This window comes from Heteronotia binoei, chromosome 8 (genome assembly GCF_032191835.1).
Source record: "Heteronotia binoei isolate CCM8104 ecotype False Entrance Well chromosome 8, APGP_CSIRO_Hbin_v1, whole genome shotgun sequence".
Lineage (NCBI taxonomy): Eukaryota > Metazoa > Chordata > Lepidosauria > Squamata > Gekkonidae > Heteronotia > Heteronotia binoei.
In genome coordinates, this window is record NC_083230.1 from 121,995,422 (window position 1) to 122,017,818 (window position 22,397).

At 50.5% G+C, this 22,397-nt stretch overlaps 1 protein-coding gene across 1 annotated transcript in view; it reads right to left on the bottom strand.

Annotated features, from left to right (window-relative positions):
* PLXNA4 (plexin A4) overlaps nt 1-22,397 on the bottom strand; it is a 930,623-nt gene that overhangs the window by 76,695 nt on the left and 831,531 nt on the right. Inside the window, exons 25-27 of the mRNA XM_060246008.1 lie at nt 18,329-18,432; nt 4,218-4,317; nt 977-1,167 (exon numbers count right to left, since the gene is read on the bottom strand). Of these exons, the coding sequence (XP_060101991.1) occupies nt 977-1,167; nt 4,218-4,317; nt 18,329-18,432 (395 nt within the window). The remainder of the gene's footprint in view (nt 1-976; nt 1,168-4,217; nt 4,318-18,328; nt 18,433-22,397) is intronic.

Below are 22,397 nucleotides of genomic sequence, written 5' to 3' on the forward strand. Positions count from 1 at the left end.
GGCAGATCGTCTCCCATGAAGGGCCGCCTGCGGTGACGGATTGAGTGCTCACCGGCTGGTTCTGTTCGCTCAGCACCTTTGTTCAGGCCGGCACCTCAGCCGAGGGGCTGTTCCCCCCTGTCAAGCTGTCTGCCGGAGGACTCTCTCCCTTTCTCTCTCGCTCTCTCTCTCTCTCTCTCTCGGCTCTGCAGTCAAATGTTCCATCTGTACTGCTGGAACTCTCTGTCTGAGGCAGTGATGCTCTGTATTCTGGGTGCTTGGGGGGGCACAGAGGGAGGGCTTCTAGTGTTCTGGCCCCACTGATGGACCTCCTGATGATACCTGGGATTTTTGGCCACTGTGTGACACCATCCAGAGTGTTGGACTGGATGGGACATTGGCCTGATCCAACATGGCTTCACTTATGTTCTTCTATCTGGGCCAGCGATGCACTGTCTTTCTGGTGCTTGGGGAGCACAGTGGGAGGGCTTCTAGTGTCCTGGCCCCACTGGTGGACCTCCTGATGGCACTTGGTTTTTCTGGCCATTGTGTGATGCAGAATGTTGAAATGGATGGGCCATGTTGGATCAGGCCAGTGGCCCATCCAGTCCAACACTCTGTGTCACATAAGAACATAAGGGAAGCGATGTTGGATCAGGCCAGTGGCCCCTCCAGTCCAACACTGTGTGTCACATAAGAGAAGCCATGTTGGATCAGGCCAGTGGCCCATCCAGTCCAACACTTGTGTCACATAAGAGAAGCCATGTTGGATCAGGCCAATGGCCCATTCAGTTCAACACTCTGGCCAAAAACCCCAGGTGCCATCAGGAGGTCCACCAGTGAGGCCAGGACATTAGAAGCCCTCCCACTGTGCCCCCCTCCCCAAGCACCAAGAATACAGAGCATCCCTGCCCCAGACAGAGAGTTCCAAGAGTACTGGTCCCCTTTTAAGCTCTCTCCATCCCATGTTCCTCTTCTTCCCTCCAGCTTTCCATACCTTGGTGGCCAGTAGCCTGGTCAGATAGATCTCCGACACCATCTTGCTCCCTCGGTCGCCTTCCTTCTGATCTCCGTGTTCGTGGTTCTTGACCAGATGCCACAACTTGACCCCGCTCTCCAGGTCGGGCGTGATCATGGGCGTCCGGGAGCGCAAGCTGTCCGGGCTGCCCGTGTAGCGGATCATGTTCTCTGAAAGCACAGAAAAGTAATTGCTTCAGAGGGCTGCTCCCTAGGACAACGGTGTGCAACGTTTGGGAAGCTGCACCACTCCCCTGTCATGTGACCAGTGTTCCCTCTAAGCTGAGTTAGTGTGAGCTCACTCACGGGGTTTTTTTAGTCTCCGGTTCACACACCTTTTCAATGCCTTCCCTCCACTGGAAATGAAGAAGCCATGTTGGATCAGGCCAATGGCCCATCCAGTCCAACATTCTTTCTCACACAGTGGCGAAAAACCCCAGGTGCCATATCAGGAGGTCCACCAGTGGAGCCAGGACACTAGAAGCCCTCCCACTGTGCGCCACTCCCTGAGCACCAAGAATACAGAGCATCCCTGCCCCAGACAGAGAGTTTCAAGAGTACTGGTCCCCTTTTAAGCTCTCTCCATCCCATGTTCCTTCTTTGGGGGCTCACAGAATTGGACCCCCTGGTCCAATCTTTTTGAAACTTGGAGGGTATTTTGAAGAGAGGAACTGGATGCTACGCTGCAAATGTGGGGCCTCTACCTCAAAAAACAGCCCCCTCCAGAGTCCCAGATACCCACAGATCATTCACTATTGTATCATAGGGCAGGGGTGGCCAATGGTAGCTCTCCAGGTGTTTTTTTTTGCCTACAACTCCCATCAGCCCCAGCCATTGGCCATGCTGGCTGGGGCTGATGGGAGTTGTAGGGAAAAAACATCTGGAGAGCTACCGTTGGCCACCCCTGTCATAGGGAATCGGTCTCCACAGGGAACAGTGGAGTGCCCAGCAGACACTTCCCAGTGGGGGGAATGTCTCCAAACCCAGGGATCCCCTGCCCCCACATGGGGACTGACAACCCTCGGGCAAGCTCATTTATGCAGGAGCTCACCATTTTAACGCTAAAATCCCCTAAAATTTGCCTTCGTAGTCTCTGGGAGGGCTTCAGGATATCAGAGAGGAAGAAGGAGTTGATATCCTTACTGCGAACTGCAGCAACGTTTGCAATAGCAACAACTTGGAGGTTAAATTCACCTCCCTTGTTAATTGTCTGGCTGAGCAAGGGCCGGGAATATTTTATCTTGGATAAAATCAGGGCTTTTTTTTTGTAGCAGGAACTCTTTGCCTATTAGGCCACACCCCTCTGATGCAGCCAATCCTCCTGGAGCTCACAGTAGGCCCTGTACTAAGAGCCCTGTAAGGAATTCTAGCAGGTCCTCCTTTGCCTATTAGGCCACACCCCCCTGATGTAGCCAATCCTCCTGGAGCTCTCAGCAGGCCCTGTACGAAGAGCCCTGTAAGGAATTCTAGCAGGTCCTCCTTTGCCTATTAGGCCACACCCCCCTGATGTAGCCAATCCTCCTGGAGCTCACAGTAGGCCCTGTACGAAAGCCCTGTAAGGAATTCTAGCAGGACCTCCTTTGCCTACTAGGCCACACACCCCTGATGTAGCCAATCCTCCTGGAGCTTACAGTAGGCCCTGTACGAAGAGCCCTGTAAGGAATTCCAGCAGGACCTCCTTTGCATATTAGACCACACCCTCCTGATGCAGCCAATCCTCCTGGAGCTCTCAGTGGGCCCTGTACGAAGAGCCCTGTAAGGAATTCTAGCAGGACCTCCTTTGCATATTAGGCCACACCCACCCTGATGTAGCCAATCCTCCTGGAGCTCTCAGCAGGCCCTGTACGAAGAGCCCTGTAAAGAATTCTAGCAGGACCTCCTTTGCCTATTAGGCCACATACTCCTGATGTAGTCAATCCTCCAAGAGCTTATAGGGCTCTTCGTACAGGGCCTGCTGTAAGCTCTTGGAGGACTGCTACATCAGAGGGGTGTGGCCTAATAGGCAAAGGAGTCCCTGCTACAAAAAAAAAAAAAGCCGTGGATAAAATTGCTCACAATCTGGGTGGTAGGATGAGACCAGTTCGCAGGTCTACCCTTCTTCTTAAGCCAGGGGTGGGGAACAGTGGCTCTCCAGATGTTTTTTTTTGCTTACAACTCCCATCAGCCCCAGCCATTGGCCATGCTGGCTGGGGCTGATGGGAGTTGTAGGCAAGAAACATCTGGAGAGGCACTTTTCCCCACCCCTGTCTTAAGCGGTCCCCTTTACTAGATTATTTTGCTCGTAGTATTTTTTTGGTCAGGGTGCATCTAATTCTATTTTACCGGCTTGGCATTAGTAAGCACCAATTATTCTTATGTCTTACATTGACATGTAACGATCTATTTGCAGAATGTCGATTTTGGCTTTGTCTAATTCTTACCTTGTCTATGATTTATTAAATAAAATTATTCCGAACTTGGGGGGGGGGGGGGGGTGGAACTGGCTGTCTTGGTTTTCCGCTCTGGATTTCCATAGTTCACCATTTGTTGTCCTAGAACAGTGGTCCTCAACCTTTTTGGCACTGGGGGCCGGTCCCAGGGCCGGCTGGCCCACCGTGGCCCCAGGGCCGACAGGGTGGGGGCACCAAATTTGGCCTCGCATCCCCCCCCCTGCGGTGCCTCCTCTTCCTCCCTCCATTTTTACGATATTAAGGCTGGGGAAGAGGCCCTGAAGCGCCTTCCAGGCTCTGTAAAGGCTGACAGCCCCACCACCACCACCACCGATCAGCTGATCGGCGGGGAACCTGCTGGAAAAGCTGTGCTGCCCTTGCCTCCTTCCCACAGGAGGAAGTGGGAAAGAGGCAAGGGCAGCGTAGCTTCTTCAGCGGGCCGCTGTCGCCGTGGTTTCGCCACCGGGTCGGCCTTGACAGAAGGCACTTCACGGCCCCTTCCCCAGCTTTAACATTGTAAAAATGGAGGGAGGAGGAGGAGGCGGCGCTGCAGGGGGAGGGAAGGAGGTGCTGCGGGGGGACGAGGCTGGGCGGCCCGGTTACTAACAGGCCACGGCCCGGTACCAGTTCGTGGCTCAGGGGGGTTGAGGACCCCTGTCCTAGAACATATATTTTGGAGTGGGGGGGAGGGGAACGGGTACGCTTCTTTCGACAGCATGGCTTGTTTTCTTACCACCACCCCCCGCCCCACCCCTATTCTTGCCTCTCCCGTCACAGCGAACGAGACCCTACCATACTTGCTGGCCGAGGTCCTGGAGACGGTGGAATTGTTGACAGCGTTGTAGGCCGTGACTTGCTTGGAGACCAGGGCTACCACGGACCCATCCGGCACCTAGAGAAGGAAACAGAAGAGGGTACGGTGCTCAAAGGAGGGCTCTTAGCAGGAAAACAAAAATACCCAGAGCCTGGGGATGGTGACGACAGAAGCAGCAGTCATCGAGGATGGAGAAGCTAGGCTGAGGTTCAGCCACAGAGTTATATTGCTCTAGTCAAGCCAGTGTCCCTTAGCCTATCTAGCCCACCTTGCAAAAGGGAAGACGAGGAGGAGGAGGAGGAGGAGGAGGAGACTGGATTTATATCCCATCCTTCGCTCAGAATCTCAGAGAGGCTTTATTTTTAAGCTTGTGTTCTGCTTTTTATTTGATTGTCAGCGTTGGGGCATTAAAAAAACATCCTTGGGAGAGGCCAGAGTGGGAGAATAGAATATTCCTCAGTCTGTCTCAGATTGTTTCCCCCCATCTCAACCCACAGCCACCACACTTTCCGCCTCATTTCTGAAATAGAAGGCTGTCGTACAGCAGGGGCCAAGGAGGGCCTTCTACTGGCTACCACCACTCTGCTATGGGAGGGCCCAGAGCAACCAACCACCCTTGTCTTCCATATGAGTATATACCCCTTAAGAAGAAGAAGAAGAAGCAGATATTGGATTTGTACCCCGCCCTGTACTCAGAGCCTCAGAAAGGTCACAATCTCCTTTTCCCACCCCCCACAACAGACACCCTGTGAGGTGGGTGGGGCTGAGATAGCTCTTACAGCAGCTCCCCTTTCAAGGACAACTCCTACGACAGCTATGGCTGACCCAAGGCCATTCCAGCAGCTGCAAGTGGAGGAGTGGGGAATCAAACCCGGTTCTCCCAGATAAGAGAGCTCTGGCTGACCCAAGGCCCTTCCAGCAGCTGCAAGTGGAGGAGTGGGGAATCAAACCCGGTTCTGCCAGATAAGAGAGCTCTGGCTGATTCAAGGCCATTCCAGCAGGTGCAAGTGGAGGAGTGGGGAATCAAACCCGGTTCTCCCAGGTAAGAGAGCTCTGGCTGACCCAAGGCCATTCCAGAAGCTGCAAGTAGAGGAGTGGGGAATCCAACCCGGGTCTCCCAGGTAAGAGAGCTCTGGCTGACCCAGGGCCATCCCAGCAGCTGCAAGGGGAGGAGTGGGGAATCAAACCCGGTTCTCCCAGATAAGAGCGCTCTGGCTGACCCAGGGCCATTCCAGCAGCTGCAAGTGGAGGAGAGGGGAATCAAACCCGGTTCTCCCAGATAAGAGTCCGTGGACATAACCACTACACCAAACTGGCTCTCACTAAACCAAACTGGTTAACAACTACACCGAACTAACAACAGTTTACAGTTCTCCTATCAGGCCCCTGAGCAACTGGCTGTCATCTGCTTCCTTCTTCCTCTCTCTGGCTTCCTTCTGTTGGTATAAATCATTAATTATTTGTCGATATAACCCTTGAGTTGTGCTATTGTTTACTTCTATAGCGACCTCTCGTTTGTACGTCCTTCTGTATAACAGCTTGCTTTGCAAGACTTGCTCAGTCGCACAGGAGCTACAGAGGAAAGCCTCTGTTTTCTCCATGGGCTGAGGCTCCTCCCTTGGGGAGGAAGGGGGGGGGGGAGAGAACTTGCTTTTCCAGGCTCTCTCAATCACACAGCAGAGCTACTGAGCCAAGCCTCTCTTCCTTCCGTTGGCGGAGGCTCCTCCCCCTCCTGATCCCCTGGGGAAGGAAGGAAAGAGCCAGAGCTTCCTCTGCCCAGTTCCCTGGATCCCATGGGAGAGATACAAAGAAAGCACCTTTAAGCCATCAAGTGCTAACGTTTTAAGCATGTCTTAAGGTTTAAAAAAAAAAAAAATCTATAATTGTGTCCGTGTCCTTTATAAAGTTTATATCTCTGCTACCTAATCTTAAATAGGTACACACACAGCCCGGCCAAACAAGGTCTCATTTATGTCCGATCATAACATGTGCATGCAGTCGCATGCATATAAAAATACCAAAAATAAAAGGTCATTATTGTCTACTCAGAAAGGCAGCAGCTCTCCAGGGTCTCAGGCAGGGGCCTTTCAAATCATCTGTTACCTGATCTTTCTGACTGGAGACGCTGGGGATTGAACCTGGGACCTTCTGCCTGCAAAGCGGATGCCCTACCGCTAAATCACAGGACACACTCCAAAAAAGGAGAAGGGTGAAACCAGGAGGAACCAACCTTGTCCCTTCCAAAACTTGTTTCCTTGAACAGAGGAGATGCTCTCTACTCTTGACCACACAAGGGTACAGGGGTGGAATTCTAGCAGGAGCTCCTTTGCGTACTAGGCCACGCCCCCTTGATGTAGCCAATCCCCCAAGAGCTTACAAAAAAGAGCCTTGTAAGCTCTTGGAGGATTGCCTATATCAGGGGTGTGTGGCCTAATATGCAAAGGAGGTCCTGCTAGAATTCCTTACAGGGCTCTTCGTACAGGGCCTGCTGAGAGCTCCAGGAGGATTGCCTATATCAGGGGTGTGTGGCCTAATATGCAAAGGAGGTCCTGCTAGAATTCCTTACAGGGCTCTTCGTACAGGGCCTGCTGAGAGCTCCAGGAGGATTGCCTATATCAGGGGTGTGTGGCCTAATATGCAAAGGAGCTCCTGCTAGAATTCTACCCCTGCCAGGGTATCTACTGAATCAGACCCATTGGTTTATCAAGGTCTACTCCAACTAGCAGTGGCTCTCGAGGGTCTCAGGTTGAGACCTTTCACATCTCCGACTGCCTGGCTCCTTTTAAAACTGGGATGGCCAGGGATTGAATTGGGGAGCCTCTGCATGTCAAGCAGAGACCCTTCCACTGAGCCACAACTCCTGCCAAAGAGAAGGGGATACCAGGCAAAGAGATACCAGGCAAAGGTAGACAAAGAAGTCCTTTTCTCCCTTTCTCACAATACAAGAACTCGTGGGCACGCCATGAAACTGCTGAGCAATCGGGTGAGAACGGATAAAAGGAAGCACTTCTTCACCCAAGGGGTGATTAACATGTGGAATTCACTGCCAAAGGAGGGTGGTGGCTACAAGCATAACCAGCTTCAATAGAGCAGGGGTGGCCAACAGTAGCTCTCCAGATGTTTTTTGCCTACAATTCCTATCAGCCCCGACCATTGGCCATGCTGGCTGGGGCTGATGGGCGTTGTAGGCAAAACACATCTGGAGAGCTACCGTTGGCCACCCCTGCAATAGAGGATTGGATCAACATCTGGAGCAGAGGTCCATCAATGGCTATTAGGCACAGGGTATTGGCGGAACTCTGTCTGGGGCAGTAATGCTCTGTATTCTTGGTGCTTGAGGGTGGGGGGAAACAGTGGGAGGGCTTCTAAGGTCCTGGCTCGACTGATGGACCTCCTGATTGTGCCTGGCTTTTTTGGCCCCTGTGTGACCAGAGTGTTGGACTGGATGGGTCATTGGCCTGACCCAACATGGCTTCTCATGCTCTTATGTGACACAGAGTGTAGGACTAGATGGACCATTGGCCTGAGCCAACATGGCTTCTCTTATGTTCTTATGTGACACAGAGTGTTGGACTGGATGGGCCACTGGCCTGAGCCAACATGGCTTCTCTTATGTGCTTATGTGACACAGAGTGTTGGGCTGGACGAGCCTCTTGCCTGATCCAAAATGGCTTTTCTTATGTGACACAGAGTGTTGGGCTAGATGGACCATTGGCCTGATCCAACATGGCTTTTCTTATGTTCTTATGGCCCTGCTGGTGGCCCTCCTGATGGCACCTTGGTTTTGGCCACTGTGTGACACAGACTGTTGGGCTGGATGGGCCACTGGCCTGATCCAACATGGCTTCTCTTATGTTCTTATGTGACACAGAGTGTTGGGCTGGATGGGCCACTGGCCAGATCCAGCATGACTTTTCTTATGTTCTTATGGCCCTGCTGGTGGCCCTCCTGATGGCACCTTGGTTTTGGCCACTGTGTGACACAGAGTGTTGGACTGGATGGGCCATTGGCCTGATCCAACATGGCTTCTCTTATGTTCTTAAGTGACACAGAGTGTTGGACTGGATGGGTCATTGGCCTGATCCAACATGGCTTCTCTTATGTTCTTAAGTGACACAGAGTGTTGGACTGGATTGGCCATTGGCCTGATCCAACATGGCTTCTCTTATGTTCTTCTGTGACACAGAGTGTTGGACTGGATGGGCCATTGGCCTGATCCAACATGGCTTCTCTTATGTTCTTATGTGACACAGAGTGTTGGGCTGGATGGACCATTGACCTGATCCAACATGGCTTCTCTTATGTGCTTATGTGACACAGAGTGTCGGACAGTGTGGGCCACTGGCCTGATCCAGCATGGCTTCTCTTGTGTACTTATGGCCCTGCTGGTGGCCCTCCTGATGGCACCTGGGGTTTGGTCAGTGCGTGACACAAAGTGTTGGACTGGATGGGCCACTGGCCTGATCCAGCATTTATTTATTTTTATTCATTTATTTGGCCAATTTATATTCCGTCCTTTCCCGTACATGCTCAGGGCGGATCACAGTCGCAATAAGACAATTAAAACACAGTAATGGCTCAATAATATACCAATAAAATACAGCTACAAAAAATATACATAGGCGGGCAGGCACATAGTTCAGGTAAAACAAATATTCCGACTCATTGTAATTTTGTAGCCCATAATAGATTATATAAGCAGTAGAATGCTTCAATTGAAGGCCTGGTGAAACAGCTCCAACTTGCAGGCCCTACAAAACGGAAGTAAATCCAGTAGGGCCCGGATCTCCATAGGGAGCTGATTTCACCAGGCCGGGGCAAGGACCGAAAAGTCCCTGGCCCTGGTCGAGGCAAGCCGGACGTCCCCTGGGCCAGGAATGGCCAGAAGATATTGATTGGCCGATTGCAACAGTCTTCGGGGCTCGTATGGGGAGGGGCGGCCCCGCAAATATGTCGGTCCCAGGCCGCGTAAGGCTTTCAAAGTCAATACCAAAACCTTGAAGCGGATTCGATACTCAATTGGTAACCAGTGCAATGTGCACAGCATCGGCCGACGGCCTGCCCGAAAAGGCAGTCCAGTTACTAGCCGTGCAGCCACATTTTGCACGAGTTGGAGTTTCCGAATCAGCCTCAGGGACAAGCGAGTTACGGTAGTCCAATCTGGAAGTGACCGTTGCATGGATCGCTGTAGCTAAGTCATGAGGGGGTGGGGTCAGATAGGACACTATCTGTTTGACCTGCCGAAGATGATGAAATGCAGATCGCACAACTGCTGTGACCTGGGCCTCCATGGAAAGGGAGAAATCCTGTGTCACGCCCAGACTCCGCACCTTCTGCGATGGCACAAGAGAAGCAGCACCCAGGGTGGGGAGACAGATGTCTGATCTTAGCCCCCCTCAGCTCAGGTACAGGACCTCCGTCATAGCTGGATTACGTTTCAGCTGGCTTAACTGCAACCATCCAGCCACAGCTTCTAGTGCCTTGTCACATGTTCCAGAGCGGCATCTGCATGGCCGACCATCAACAGATTGAGCTGGGTGTCATATGCATGGTTTCACTTATGTTCTTAAGTGACACAGAGTGTTGGACTGGATGGGCCACTGGCCTGATCCAACAAGGCTTTTCTTATGGTCTTATGGGACAGAGAGTGTTGGACTGGATGGGCCATTGGCCTGATTCAACATGGCTTCTCTTATGTTCTTATGTGACACAGAATGTTGGACTGGGTGGGCCATTGGCCTTATCCAGCATGGCTTCACTTATGTTCTTATGTGACACAGACAGTTGGACTGGATCGGCTGTTGGCCTGATCCAACATGGCTTCACTTATGTTCTTATGTGACACAGAGTGTTGGACTAGATGGGCCACAGATCTGATCCAACAGGCCTTCACTTTTGTTCTTATGTGACACAGAGTGTTGGACTGGATGGGCCATTGGCCTGATCCAACATGGCTTCTCTTATGTTCTTATGTGACACAGAGTGTTGGACTGGATGGGCCACTGGACTGATCCAACATGGCTTCACTTATGTTCTTATCTGACATAGAGTGGTGGACTGGATGGGCCATTGGCCTGATGCAATATGGCTTCTCTTATGTTCTTATGTGACACAGAGTGTTCTACTGAATGGGCCACTGGCCTGATCCAGCATGGATTCTCTTATGTTCTTATGTGACATAGAGTGTTGGACTGGATGGGCCATTGGCCTCATCCAACATGGCTTCTCTTATGTTCTTATGTGACATAGAGTGTTGGGCCGGATGGGCCACTGGCCTGATCCAACATGGCTTCTCTTATTTTCTTAAAGCCCTGCTAGTGGACGTCCTGATGGCACCTGTTTTTTTGGCCAGTGTGTGACACAGAGTGTTGGACTGGATGGGCCATTGGCCTGATCCAACATGGCTTCTCTTATGTTCTTAAGTGACACAGAGTGTTGGACTGGATGGGTCATTGGCCTGATCCAACATGGCTTCTCTTATGTTCTTAAGTGACACAGAGTGTTGGACTGGATGGGCCATTGGCCTGATCCAACATGGCTTCTCTTATGTTCTTCTGTGATACAGAGTGTTGGACTGGATGGGCCATTGGCCTGATCCAACATGGGTTCTCTTATGTTCTTATGTGACACAGAGTGTTGGACTGGATGGGCCATTGGCCTGATCCAACATGGCTTCTCTTATGTTGTTATGTAAAGAGCTAACTTTGCCGCTTCCTAAGCTTGCTTCCTTGGTGCTGAGATAGAAAAAAAAGAGTAGAGAAACAAAAAGCACCAGCTCCCACCACCCAGCCACAATGTAGGTCACAAGAGAAGAAGCCATCCCAACCGAAGCTCAGAAACAGCTCTCCAAAGGCTGGGAAACCTTCCAGTTCATTACAGAGGCCCTCTCAGAGCTCCCTCTTCAAAAAGCCAGCGAAACAATGAGGAATAATGAGCCAGGGACAAGAGCTGCGGGTATCGGGAACATCTTTGATGAGCATGTAGCTCCAGAAAGAAGAAAGGGAGGGGGGAGGGGGCGGGAGGTCTTCACCAGCTCTCCTATCAGCAATAACAATAATTAGCACTTAACACGGAGTGCCTTCATCTTCAAAGCATCTCAGAGATGCTAATTAACCAGTCCTCCATGGAGCCAGGGAAAGGTGGTTTTTTAACATCTGCGCGCAAGTCTTCTCATCCCTCGTATGAACAGGGGAGGGTCAACAGCATCCTATCGAGACTGAGGGTCATATGACTGGTGACGTAAGAATCAGATGTGCAGCTTTCAGAGTCTCTGGGAGGGCAGGAGACAGGGATGCAGTGAAGCCGAGGGGAGCCTCAGGCCAGTGAAAGGCTACCTTATTCTTCCAGAGTGGGCTGTCTTCCTTCCATAACGGCACCCCTCTAAGAGCCATTGGGCTAAGGGCTTTTTTTGTAGCACAAACCCTGTTGCATATTAGGCCATGCACACCGGATGTAGCCAGTCCTCCTGGAGCTCTCAGTAGGCCCTGTACGAAGAGCCCTGTAAGGAATTCTAGCAGGACCTCCTTTGCATATTAGGCAACAGACCCCTGATGTAGCCAGTCCTCCTGGAGCTCTCAGCAGGCCCTGTACGAAGAGCCCTGTAAGGAATTCTAGCAGGACCTCCTTTGCATATTAGGCCACAGACCCCTGATGTAGCCAGTCCTCCTGGAGCTCTCAGCAGGCCCTGTACGAAGAGCCCTGTAAGGAATTCTAGCAGGACCTCCTTTGCATATTAAGCCACACACCCCTGATGCAGCCAATCCTCCAGGAGCTTCCAGCAGGCCCTGTACGAAGAGCCCTGTAAGGAATTCTAGCAGGACCTCCTTTGCATATTAGGCCACAGACCCCTGATGTAGCCAGTCCTCCTGGAGCTCTCAGCAGGCCCTGTACGAAGAGCCCTGTAAGGAATTCTAGCAGGACCTCCTTTGCATATTAGGCCACAGATCCCTGATGTAGCCAGTCCTCCTGGAGCTCTCAGCAGGCCCTGTACGAAGAGCCCTGTAAGGAATTCTAGCAGGACCTCCTTTGCATATTAGGCCACAGACCCCTGATTTAGCCAGTCCTCCTGGAGCTCTCAGCAGGCCCTGTACGAAGAGCCCTGTAAGGAATTCTAGCAGGACCTCCTTTGCATATTAGGCCACAGACCCCTGATGTAGCCAGTCCTCCTGGAGCTCTCAGCAGGCCCTGTACGAAGAGCCCTGTAAGGAATTCTAGCAGGACCTCCTTTGCCTATTAGGCCACACCCCCTTGATGCAGCCAATCCTCCTGGAGCTTCCAGCAGGCCCTGTACGAAGAGCCCTGTAAGGAATTCTAGCAGGACCTCCTTTGCGTATTAGGCCACACCCCCTGATGCAGCCAATCCTCCTGGAGGTTACAGCAGGCCCTGTACTAACAGCAGCAGCAGCAGCAGAAGAAGAAGAAGAAATTGGATTTATATCCCGCCCTATACCCTGAATCTCAGAGCGGTCTCCTTTCCCTTCCTCCCCCATAACAGACACCCTGTGAGGGAGGTGGGGGTGAGAGAGCTCTGACAGAAGCTGCCCTTTCAAGGACAACTCCTACGAGAGCCATGACTGACCCAAGGCCATTCCAGCAGCTGCAAGTGGAGGAGTGGGGAATTAAACCCGGCTCTCCCAGATAAGAGTCTGCACACTTAACCACTACAGCAAACTGACTCTCCAGCTCTTAGGGGTTTGGGTACATCAGGGGTGTGTGGCCTAATATGTAAAGGAGTTCCTGCTACCAAAAAAAAAAGAAAAAAGCCCTGTCCACAATATTCCAATATATTTCTCTTTTTGAATATTGTGTCAGAATAGTGTTTTTTGTATTGACATACTTAAATAACGGATATTGGCTGTTTATCTCATTAGATATACTAAACCCACCATATTCTTTTTTTCCAACGGCAAACTAGAATGATGTTTATAATGTATGTTACATGTCAAAAAGTAAATTAGGTTGACAGGAACATCTCAGGGAAAGACATGTCTTCAGTTCAACCCAGACATGCGAGCAATTGAACAATTAACAGACTTCATTTATTGCCTTACGACACTCTCACCATCATTCTCCCATTCTGACGTGGGACTGTTTTATTGGTTTCTCACGCTAATGCTACCCAAATCAAATGTTCTTTCAGTTTGTTAACTTCACTATTTTGCCATTGGAGTCTACCTTTGTACCACCTTGCATTGGATTCTAAACAGGGGTGGAATTCTAGCAGGGGCTCCTTTGCATATTAGGCCGCACCCCCCTGATGTAGCCAATCCTCCTGGAGCTTTCAAAAAAGAGATTTGTAAGCTCTTGGAGGATTGGCTACATCAGGGCTGCGTAGCCTAATATGCAAAGGAGCTCCTGCTAGAATTCCTGCTAGCTGTTGATAATCAGTCTCCTCTAACTTTGTACCACTGCCCACCAACCATGTGTAACTCCGCTCACTGTACCACATTCCACTGTCTGATGACATGTGCATGGACATGAAAGCTTACATAACATTCTGTTGGTCTTAAAGGTACTACTGAACTCCTACTTTGTGGTTAGAACTTGTCAGACTAGGATCTGGGAAAGTCCAAGTTTGAATCCTGACTCATGCCATGGAAGCCCGCTGGGAGACCTCGGGCCAGTCACATTCTTTCAGCCTAACCTCCCTCCCTCGGTTGTTATATCAGTCAGTGACATGAGGAGAGGGAGCTGGAAGGGTTAACAGACCAGGAAGAACCAAAAGCTGGCACATCAATCACTCTCCCCCACATTCCAGGGACCGGGGCGCCAGCTGTTGATAATCAGTCTCCTCCAAGCTCTCCCCCTCCCATCTCAAGAATGCGTAGCCGTCTTCGGAAAACACTGGCAGAATGCAGGCACGCAGCACGCCAATGCTACTGATCTCTTAGCCCTGACTTCTAGGAGGATTACAGCCACCAGGGAGCGGGCTGATTGAGGCTCCCATACAACTCACACCCGGGATTTGGCAACCTCGTGGAAGCAACAGGTTGATTCCCTGGCTTACATCCCCGCTCCTTCCTGATTCCAGTTCCTGACCGGTTTGAATTCCTTCGCACCCTGACCCTTTGGCTTTGGACACTGACTTCTGCTTCTCATTTGTGATTTTGCTGTAGTGACTTGGCTCCTGCTTTACTTCCTGAACTTTGACTTCGGACCAGCTTTAGACTACCTCCTGCCTGTGCCCTGAGAACGTGACAGTCAACATAGCGCAGTTTTATGGATATAATGGACCGCAAAGAACATAAGAGAAGCCATGTTGGATCAGACCAATAGCCCATCAAGTCCAACATTCTGTGGCACATAAGAACATAAGAGAAGCCATGTTGGATCAGGCCAGTGGCCCATCCAGTCCAACACTCTGTGTCACATAAGAACATAAGAGAAACCAGGTTGGATCAGGCCAATGGCCCATCCAGTCCAGCACTCTGTGTCACATAAGAACATAAAAGAAGCCATGTTGGATCAGGCCAATGGCCCATCCAGTCCAACACTCTGTGTCACATAAGAACATAAGAGAAGCCATGTTGGATCAGGCCAATGGCCCATCCAGTCCAACACTCTGTGTCACATAAGAACATAAGAGAATCCACGCTGGATCAGGCCAGTGGCCCATTCAGTCCAATACTCTGTCACATAAGAACATATGAGAAGCCATGTTGGATCAGGTGAATAGCCCATCCAGTCCAACACTCTGTGTCATGTAAGAACATAAGAGAGCCCATGCTGGATCAGGCCAATGGCCCGTCCTGTCCAACACTCTGTGTCACATAAGAAAAGCCATGCTGGATCAGGTCAATAGCCCATATAGTCCAACATGTCACATAACAACATAAGAGAAGCCATGTTGAATCAGGCCAATAGCCCATCCAGTCCAACATTCTGTGTCACATAAGAACATAAGAGAAACAATGTTGGATCAGACCAATGACCCATCCAGTCCAACACTCTGTGTTACACAGTGGCCAAAACCCAGGGGCCATCAGGAGGTCCACCAGTGGGGCCATAAGAACATAAGAGAAGCCATGTTGGATCAGGCCAGTGGCCCATCCAGTCCAACACTCTGTGTTACAGAGTGGCCAAAACCCAGGGGCCATCAGGAGGTCCACCAGTGGGGCCATAAGAACATAAGAGAAGCCATGTTGGATTAGGCCAGTTGCCCATCCAGTCCAACACTCTGTGTCACACAGTGGCCAAAACCCAGGGGCCATCAGGAGGTCCGTCAGTGGGGCCATAAGAACATAAGAGAAGCCATGTTGGATCAGGCCAACGGCCCATCCAGTCCAACACTCTGTGTCACATAAGAACATATGAGAAGCCATGTTGGATCAGGTGAATAGCCCATCTAGTCCAACACTCTGTATCACATAAGAACATAAGAGAAGCCATGTTGGATCAGGCCAATAGCCAATCCAGTCCTACACTCTGTGTTACATAAGAGAGCCCATGCTGGATCAGGCCAATGGCCCATCCAGTCCAACACCCTGTGTCACATAAGAACATAAGAGAAGTTATGCTGGATCAGGGCAATGGGCCATCCAGTCGAACACTCTGTGTCACATAAGAACATAAGAGAAGCCATATTGGATCAGGCCAATGGCCCATCCAGTCGAACACTCTGTGTCACATAAGAACAAAAGAGAAGCGATGCTGGATGAGGGCAATGGCCCATCCATCCCAACATTTTGTGTCACATAAGAACATAAGAGAAGCCATGTTGGATCAGGCCAATGGCCCATCCAGCCCACCAATCTGTGTCACATAAGAACACAAGAGAAGCCATGCTGGATCAGGCCAACGGCCCATCCAGTCCAACACTCTGTGTCACACAGTGGCCAAAAAACCCAGGTGCCATCAGAACGTCTATCAGTGGAGCCAGGATACTAGAAGCCCCCCCCACTGTGGCCCCACAACAAGCACCAAGAATACAGAGCATCTATGCCAATATCTCTCATAGTATGGCATTGTATGTCCTAGCAGCGAAGAAATTACAGGCCAAAGCTGTTTGTACTGGTGCTAATTAACCACTGTTTTGCTGTTATTCTGTGATCGCAATATTTGTTCTTATTTTATGGTCTATTTTGCCCTGGTTTGTTTCACATGCGGTTTTTTGTATTCGCTTATATCTTTTGATGTATTTTTCACAATTTGTCTCATTTATATATATCTATATCTATATAGGTATAGATAGATAGATAGATAGATAGATAGATAGATAGATAGATAGATAGATAGATAGATAGATAGATAGATAGATAGATGGATAGATAGATAGATGGATAGATAGATAGATGGATAGAGATAGAGATATATATAGTTCCACCTGAACATTTTATCTGTGTGATTTTCTTTTTGTTTGTAATGGCCTATGGCTTAACACAAATAAATTACTATGTTGCCTACAGAGCATCACTGCCCCAGACAGAGTTCCAACTATACGCTGCGGTTATGAGACACTGATGGACCTCTGCTCCATATGTTTATCCAGTCTCCTCTTGAAGCTGGAGTCTGAGCAGAAACGTCTCTGTGTCCGGTTTCCCGCCCACCCGTTTGCCCCCTGCCCGTCTGCCTCTTATCGATCCCTCCCCTCACCTGGCGATGCTCCATCTGAAGTATCCCCAGGAGGGGATGGAGCTGCTGCTCCCCCCCCCGCTCCCTCTGCGCTCCTCCCCACGCGATAGCATCGGATGAAATGTCAGCCCGCAGATTAGAAACAGATTGGGAGCGGAGATGAGATAAAGAGAAGGGCCGGAGTTAATTCCAGCCAAGCGGGGAAGAAGATTGATGCTTTCTCTCCTGAAGGGAAATGCCTCCAACTCTCTGGAGAACCCTGCGTGTTAACATGAAATGGAGAGGAGAGGAGAGGAGAGGAGAGGAGAGGAGAGGAGAGGAGAGGAGAGGAGAGGAGAGGAGAGGAGAGGAGAGGAGAGGGGGCAGCAGAAGCTGTTGTGTATTCGCCCACAGGGGCAGAGGGGCAGCAAGTTTTCAGATGTTAGAGTGCAATTGGGGCTTCTGAGGGAGGGAGACAAAATGGGGGGGTAGGGTTGCCAATCCCCAGGTGGGGGCAGGGGATCCACTGCTTTGGAAACCCTCCCTCCGCTTCAAGGTCATCAGAAAGCAGTGGGGGGGGGGGGAGAGAAATGTCTGCTGGGCACTCCATTATTCCTTATGCAGACCAATTCCCCATAGGTTATTAATGGAGAATTGATCCGTGGGTATCTCGGGCTCTGGGGGGGGGGCTGTTGCTCGAGTTAGAGGCACCACATTTTCAGTTTAGTATACTGGTAAAAAGGTAAAAGTAAAAGGTAAAGGTAAAGGTAGTCCCCTGTGCAAGTACCAGTCGTTTCTGACTCTGGGGTGACATTGCTTTCAGGACATTTTCACGGCAGACTTTTTACGGGGTGGTTTGCTGTTACCTTCCCCAGTCATCTACACTTTCCCCCCAGCAAGCTGGGGACTCATTTTACCAACTTTGGAAGGATGGAACGCTGAGTCAACCTCAAGCCGGCTACCTGAAAACTCAGCTTCTGCCAGGATCGAACTCAGGTCGTGAGCAGAGCTTAAAGGTTAAGGTAGTCCCCTGTGCAAGCACCGGTCGTTTTCGACTCTAGGGTGACGTTGCTTTCACAACGTTTTCACGGCAGACTTTTTACGGGGTGTTTTGCCCTTGCCTTCCCCAGTCATCTACACTTTCCCCCCCAGCTAGCGGGGTACTCATTTTACCGCCCTCGGAAGGATGGAAGGTTGAGTCAACCTGGAGCCGGCTACCTGAACCAGCTTCCGCTGGGATCGTACTCAGGTCGTGAGCAAAGGGCTCCAACTGCAGTACTGCAGCTTTACCACTCTGCGCCACGGGGCTGTTAATAGTATACAGTACCTCTTCCCAAATGGCGTTTGCCTTTTTAGCCTCATGCAGAGGTCTTTCACATCACGCTCACGACTCGATCGTTTAACTGGAGATGCCGGGGATTGAACCCAGGACCTTCTGGATGTCAAGCAGAAGCTCTGCCACTGAGCCGCAGTCCTTCCTGACTGCAGGAGCGCCATTTCAGCTCTCTAGAAAGCAAAATCCTAAGACCGGCCACCTTACCTGATAGTGGGCGAGGGTGTTGAGTCTCTTCCAGTCGTTTTCAATCTTGGTCGTGAGGTCCTCATCTTGAAGGATCATTCTGGCCCCGCTCGCCTGCCGCCATTCTGGAGAAAAGACAAGAACCACAGGTCATTTCCCCCAGCAGAAGAAGGACAACAAAGCTGCTAGAGGTGGTGGAGGGGGAGAGAGGCTTTCTTTGCACATAGCAGCTGGCTTCCCAGGAGCTCATCCAATCTGGGACATAAGAATATAAGAGAAGCCATGTTGGATCAGACCAATGACCCATCCAGTCCAACCCTCTGTGTTACACAGTGGCCAAAACCCAGGGGCCATCAGGAGGTCCACCAGTGGGGCCATAAGAACATAAGAGAAGCCATGTTGGATTAGGCCAGTTGCCCATCCAGTCCAACACTCTGTGTCACACAGTGGCCAAAACCCAGGGGCCATCAGGAGGTCCGTCAGTGGGGCCATAAGAACATAAGAGAAGCCATGTTGGATCAGGCCAACGGCCCATCCAGTCCAACACTCTGTGTCACATAAGAACATAGAAGAAGCCATGTTGGATCAGACCAATGGCCCATCCAACACTCTGTGTCGCATAAGAACATAAGAGAAGCCATGTTGGATCAGACCAATGGCCCATCCAGTCCAACACTCTGTGTCACACAATGCCCAAAAATACCCAGGTGCCATCAGGAGGTCTACCAGTGGGGCCAGGACACCCAAAGTCCTCCCACTGTTGCCCCCCTCCCCAAGCACCAAGAATACAGAGCATCCCTGTTCCAGCAATACGCTGTGGCTAATAGCCACCGATGGACCTCTGCTCCAGATGTTTATCCAATCCCCTCTTGAAGCTGGCTATGCTTGCAGCTGCCACCACCTCCTGTGGCAGTGAATTCCACATGTTAATCACCCTTTGGGTGAAGAAGGACTTTCTTTTATCTGTTCTAACCTGACTGCTCAGCAATTTCATTGAGTGCCTATGAGTTCTCATATTGTGAGAAAGGGGGGGGGGAGTCCTTCTTTCTCTACCTTCTCTGTCCCATGCATAATCTTGTAAACCTCGATCCTGTCACTCCGCAGTTGACGTTTCTCCAAGCTAAAGAGCCCCAAGCATTTTAACCTTTCTTCATGGGGAAAGTGTTCAAACCCTTGAATCATTCTTGCTCTTTTCTGGACTTTTCCCAAAGCTATAATATCTTTTTTGAGGTGTGGTGACCAGAATTGTATGGGAGTTCTGTAACAAGCTGGAACACCTCTGAGCATGTCCAGAACGCCTTCTCACTACCCATAACGATGCCAAACTTCTTGGTTTAACCTGGCATTACGTTAATGATCCCTTCTTCCTTTTATGTTTTGTGTTTTAACTCTCTCTTGTATACGATTTAAAACCTGTGTTTTAAAGCTAACCCGACTGGGAGGGACGGTGGCTCAGTAGTAGAGCCTCTCCTTGGTAAGCAGGTCCCAGGTTCAATCTCTGGCATCTCCCAACTAAAAAGGGTCCAGGCAAGTAGGTGTGAAAAACCTCAGCTTGAGACCCTGGAGAGCTGCTGCCAGTCTGAGTAGACAAATACTGTCTTTGATGGACTGAGGGTCTGATTCCATATAAGGCAGCTTCATATGTTCATATATGTTCAAATCTGGTTTTGCTTGTTTGAGGGGGAGTCGATTTTAACGGTTTTCGAATGTGGTTTTATTGTGTCTGTTTAAAATTGTTGGCCGCCTCGGTGGCCCTCGCAGGGGCAGAAAACGATGCAAGTTTTGTAAATAAATGGGAACAGCAAGTTTTGTAAATAAACGAGGAACAAGACCACAAATTTATTTAACAACTTTTTGAAATGGGGTGGGATGGTGGCTCAGTGGTAGAACATCTGCTTGGTAAGCAGAAGGCCCCAGGTTCAATCCCCGGCATCTCCAACTCAAAAGGGTCCAAGGCAAGTGGGCACAAAAAGCCTTATCTTGAGACCCTGGAGAGCCGCTGCCAGTCTGAGTAGACAAGACTGACTTTGATGGACCCAGGGTCTGATTCAGTAGAAGGCAGCTTCATATGTTCATATATGTTGGGGAGGGACGGTGGCTCAGTGGTAGAACATCTGCTTGGTAAGCAGAAGATCCCAGGTTCAATCCCCGGCATCTCCAACTCAAAAGGGTCCAGGAAAGTGGGCACAAAAAACCTTATCTTGAGACCCTGGAGAGCCACTGCCAGTCTGAGTAGACAAGACTGACTTTGATGGACCGAGGGCCTGATTCAGCATAAGGCAGCTTCATATGTTCTTATCTATGTAGATATCTATATACAGAGCTTTTTTTGAACAGGAATGCACAGGAACACAGTTCCGGCTGGCTTGGTGCCAGGGGGTGTGGCTTAATATGTAAACGAGGTTCTGCCAAGCTTTTTCTACAAAAAGCCCTATGTGAAACAATGGTGATGTCAGGGGGTGTGGCCTAATAGGCAAATTAGTTCCTGCTGGGCTTTTTCTACAAAGAAAGCCCTGTCTACATATAGATATCTGTATATCTATCTATGTATCTATGGGGAGGGATGGTGGCTCAGTGGTAGAGCATCTGCTTGGGAAGCAGAAGGTCCCGGGTTCAATCCCCGGCATCTCCAGCTAAAAAGGGTCCAGGCAAGTAGGCATGAAAAACCTCAGCTGAAGACCCTGGAGAGCCACTGCCAGTCAGGGGAGGGATGGTGGCTCAGTGGTAGAGCATCTGCTTGGTAAGCAGAAGGTCCCAGGTTCAATCCCCGGCATCTCCAACTCAAAAGGGTCCAGGCAAATAGGTGTGAAAAACCTCCGCTTGAGACCCTGGAGAGCAGGGGAGGGACGGTGGCTCAGTGGTAGAGCATCTGCTTGGTAAGCAGAAGGTCCCAGGTTCAATCCCCGGAATCACCAACTAAAAGGGTCCAGGCAAATAGATGTGAAAAACCTCCGCTTGAGACCCTGGAGAGCCACTGCCAGTCTGAGTAGACAAGACTGACTTTGATGGACCGAGGATCTGAGTGAGCAGAAGGCAGCTTCATATGTTCAATCCTGACCTTCCTTTAATGACATAAAGGTAGAGAATTCTTCCCTTCTCCATTCTATCTTCACAACAGCTCTGTGAGGTAGGTTAGCCTGAGAGCATGCTGAACACACACGAAGACACAAAGCTGCCTCAACCTTGGTTTATTAGGGCCGGTATTGTCTGCTCAGACCAGAAGCATCTCTTCAGAGCATCAGGCTGAGGATTTTCCCATCACCTCCTGCCTGGTCCTTTTTTAACTGGAGATGCCGGGGAAAGCGTAGATGCGTAGTCGTTTTCCGACTCTGGGGTGACGTTGCTTTAATGTTTTCACGGCAGACTTCTTTATGGGGTGGTTTGCCATTGCCTTCCCCAGTCATCTACGCTTCCCCTCCCCCCCCCACAGCAAGCTGGGTACTCATTTTACCGACCTCGGAAGGATGGAAGGCTGTGTCAACCTTGAGCCGGCTACCTGAAAACTCAGCTTCCACTGGGGATCCAACTCAGGGAGAAGCCCCGCCCCCACAGCCATCATGTAGTTTTATTGCTCCTGCAGGTTTAGAAACCTGCAAACAGGTCCGTTTTTAAAATGTGTGCCTTTAAGGATGAGCAGGAAGCAGGAAACAGGAAGGGCTTCAAGGGAAAGAGTCAGTAACAGTTTTCTCAGAGAATGGCCCCTCCCTTTCTTTTGCTTTCGTTTTCAGAGCAAGTAAAGTTCTGCAGGAACAAGACCCAGTAAGTATTTGTGTGTGTGTGAGAGGGAGGGGGCAGGGGATTCCCTGGTTTGGAGACCCTCCCTCCGTTTTAGAAAGCGTGGGGGGGGGGAGGGAAATGTCTACTGCCCTTTCAAGGACGACTCCTGCAAGAGCGATGGCTGACCCAAGGCCATTCCAGCAGCTGCAAGTGGAGGAGTGGGGAATCAAACCCGGTTCTCCCAGATAAGAGTCTGCACACTTAACCACTACACCAAAATAAAGTGCACAATCGTATCATCCCAAAACCATCCCCCACCCAGTCCGTGAAAATATTGCCTTCCACAAAACTGGTCCCTGGTGCCATAAACGGT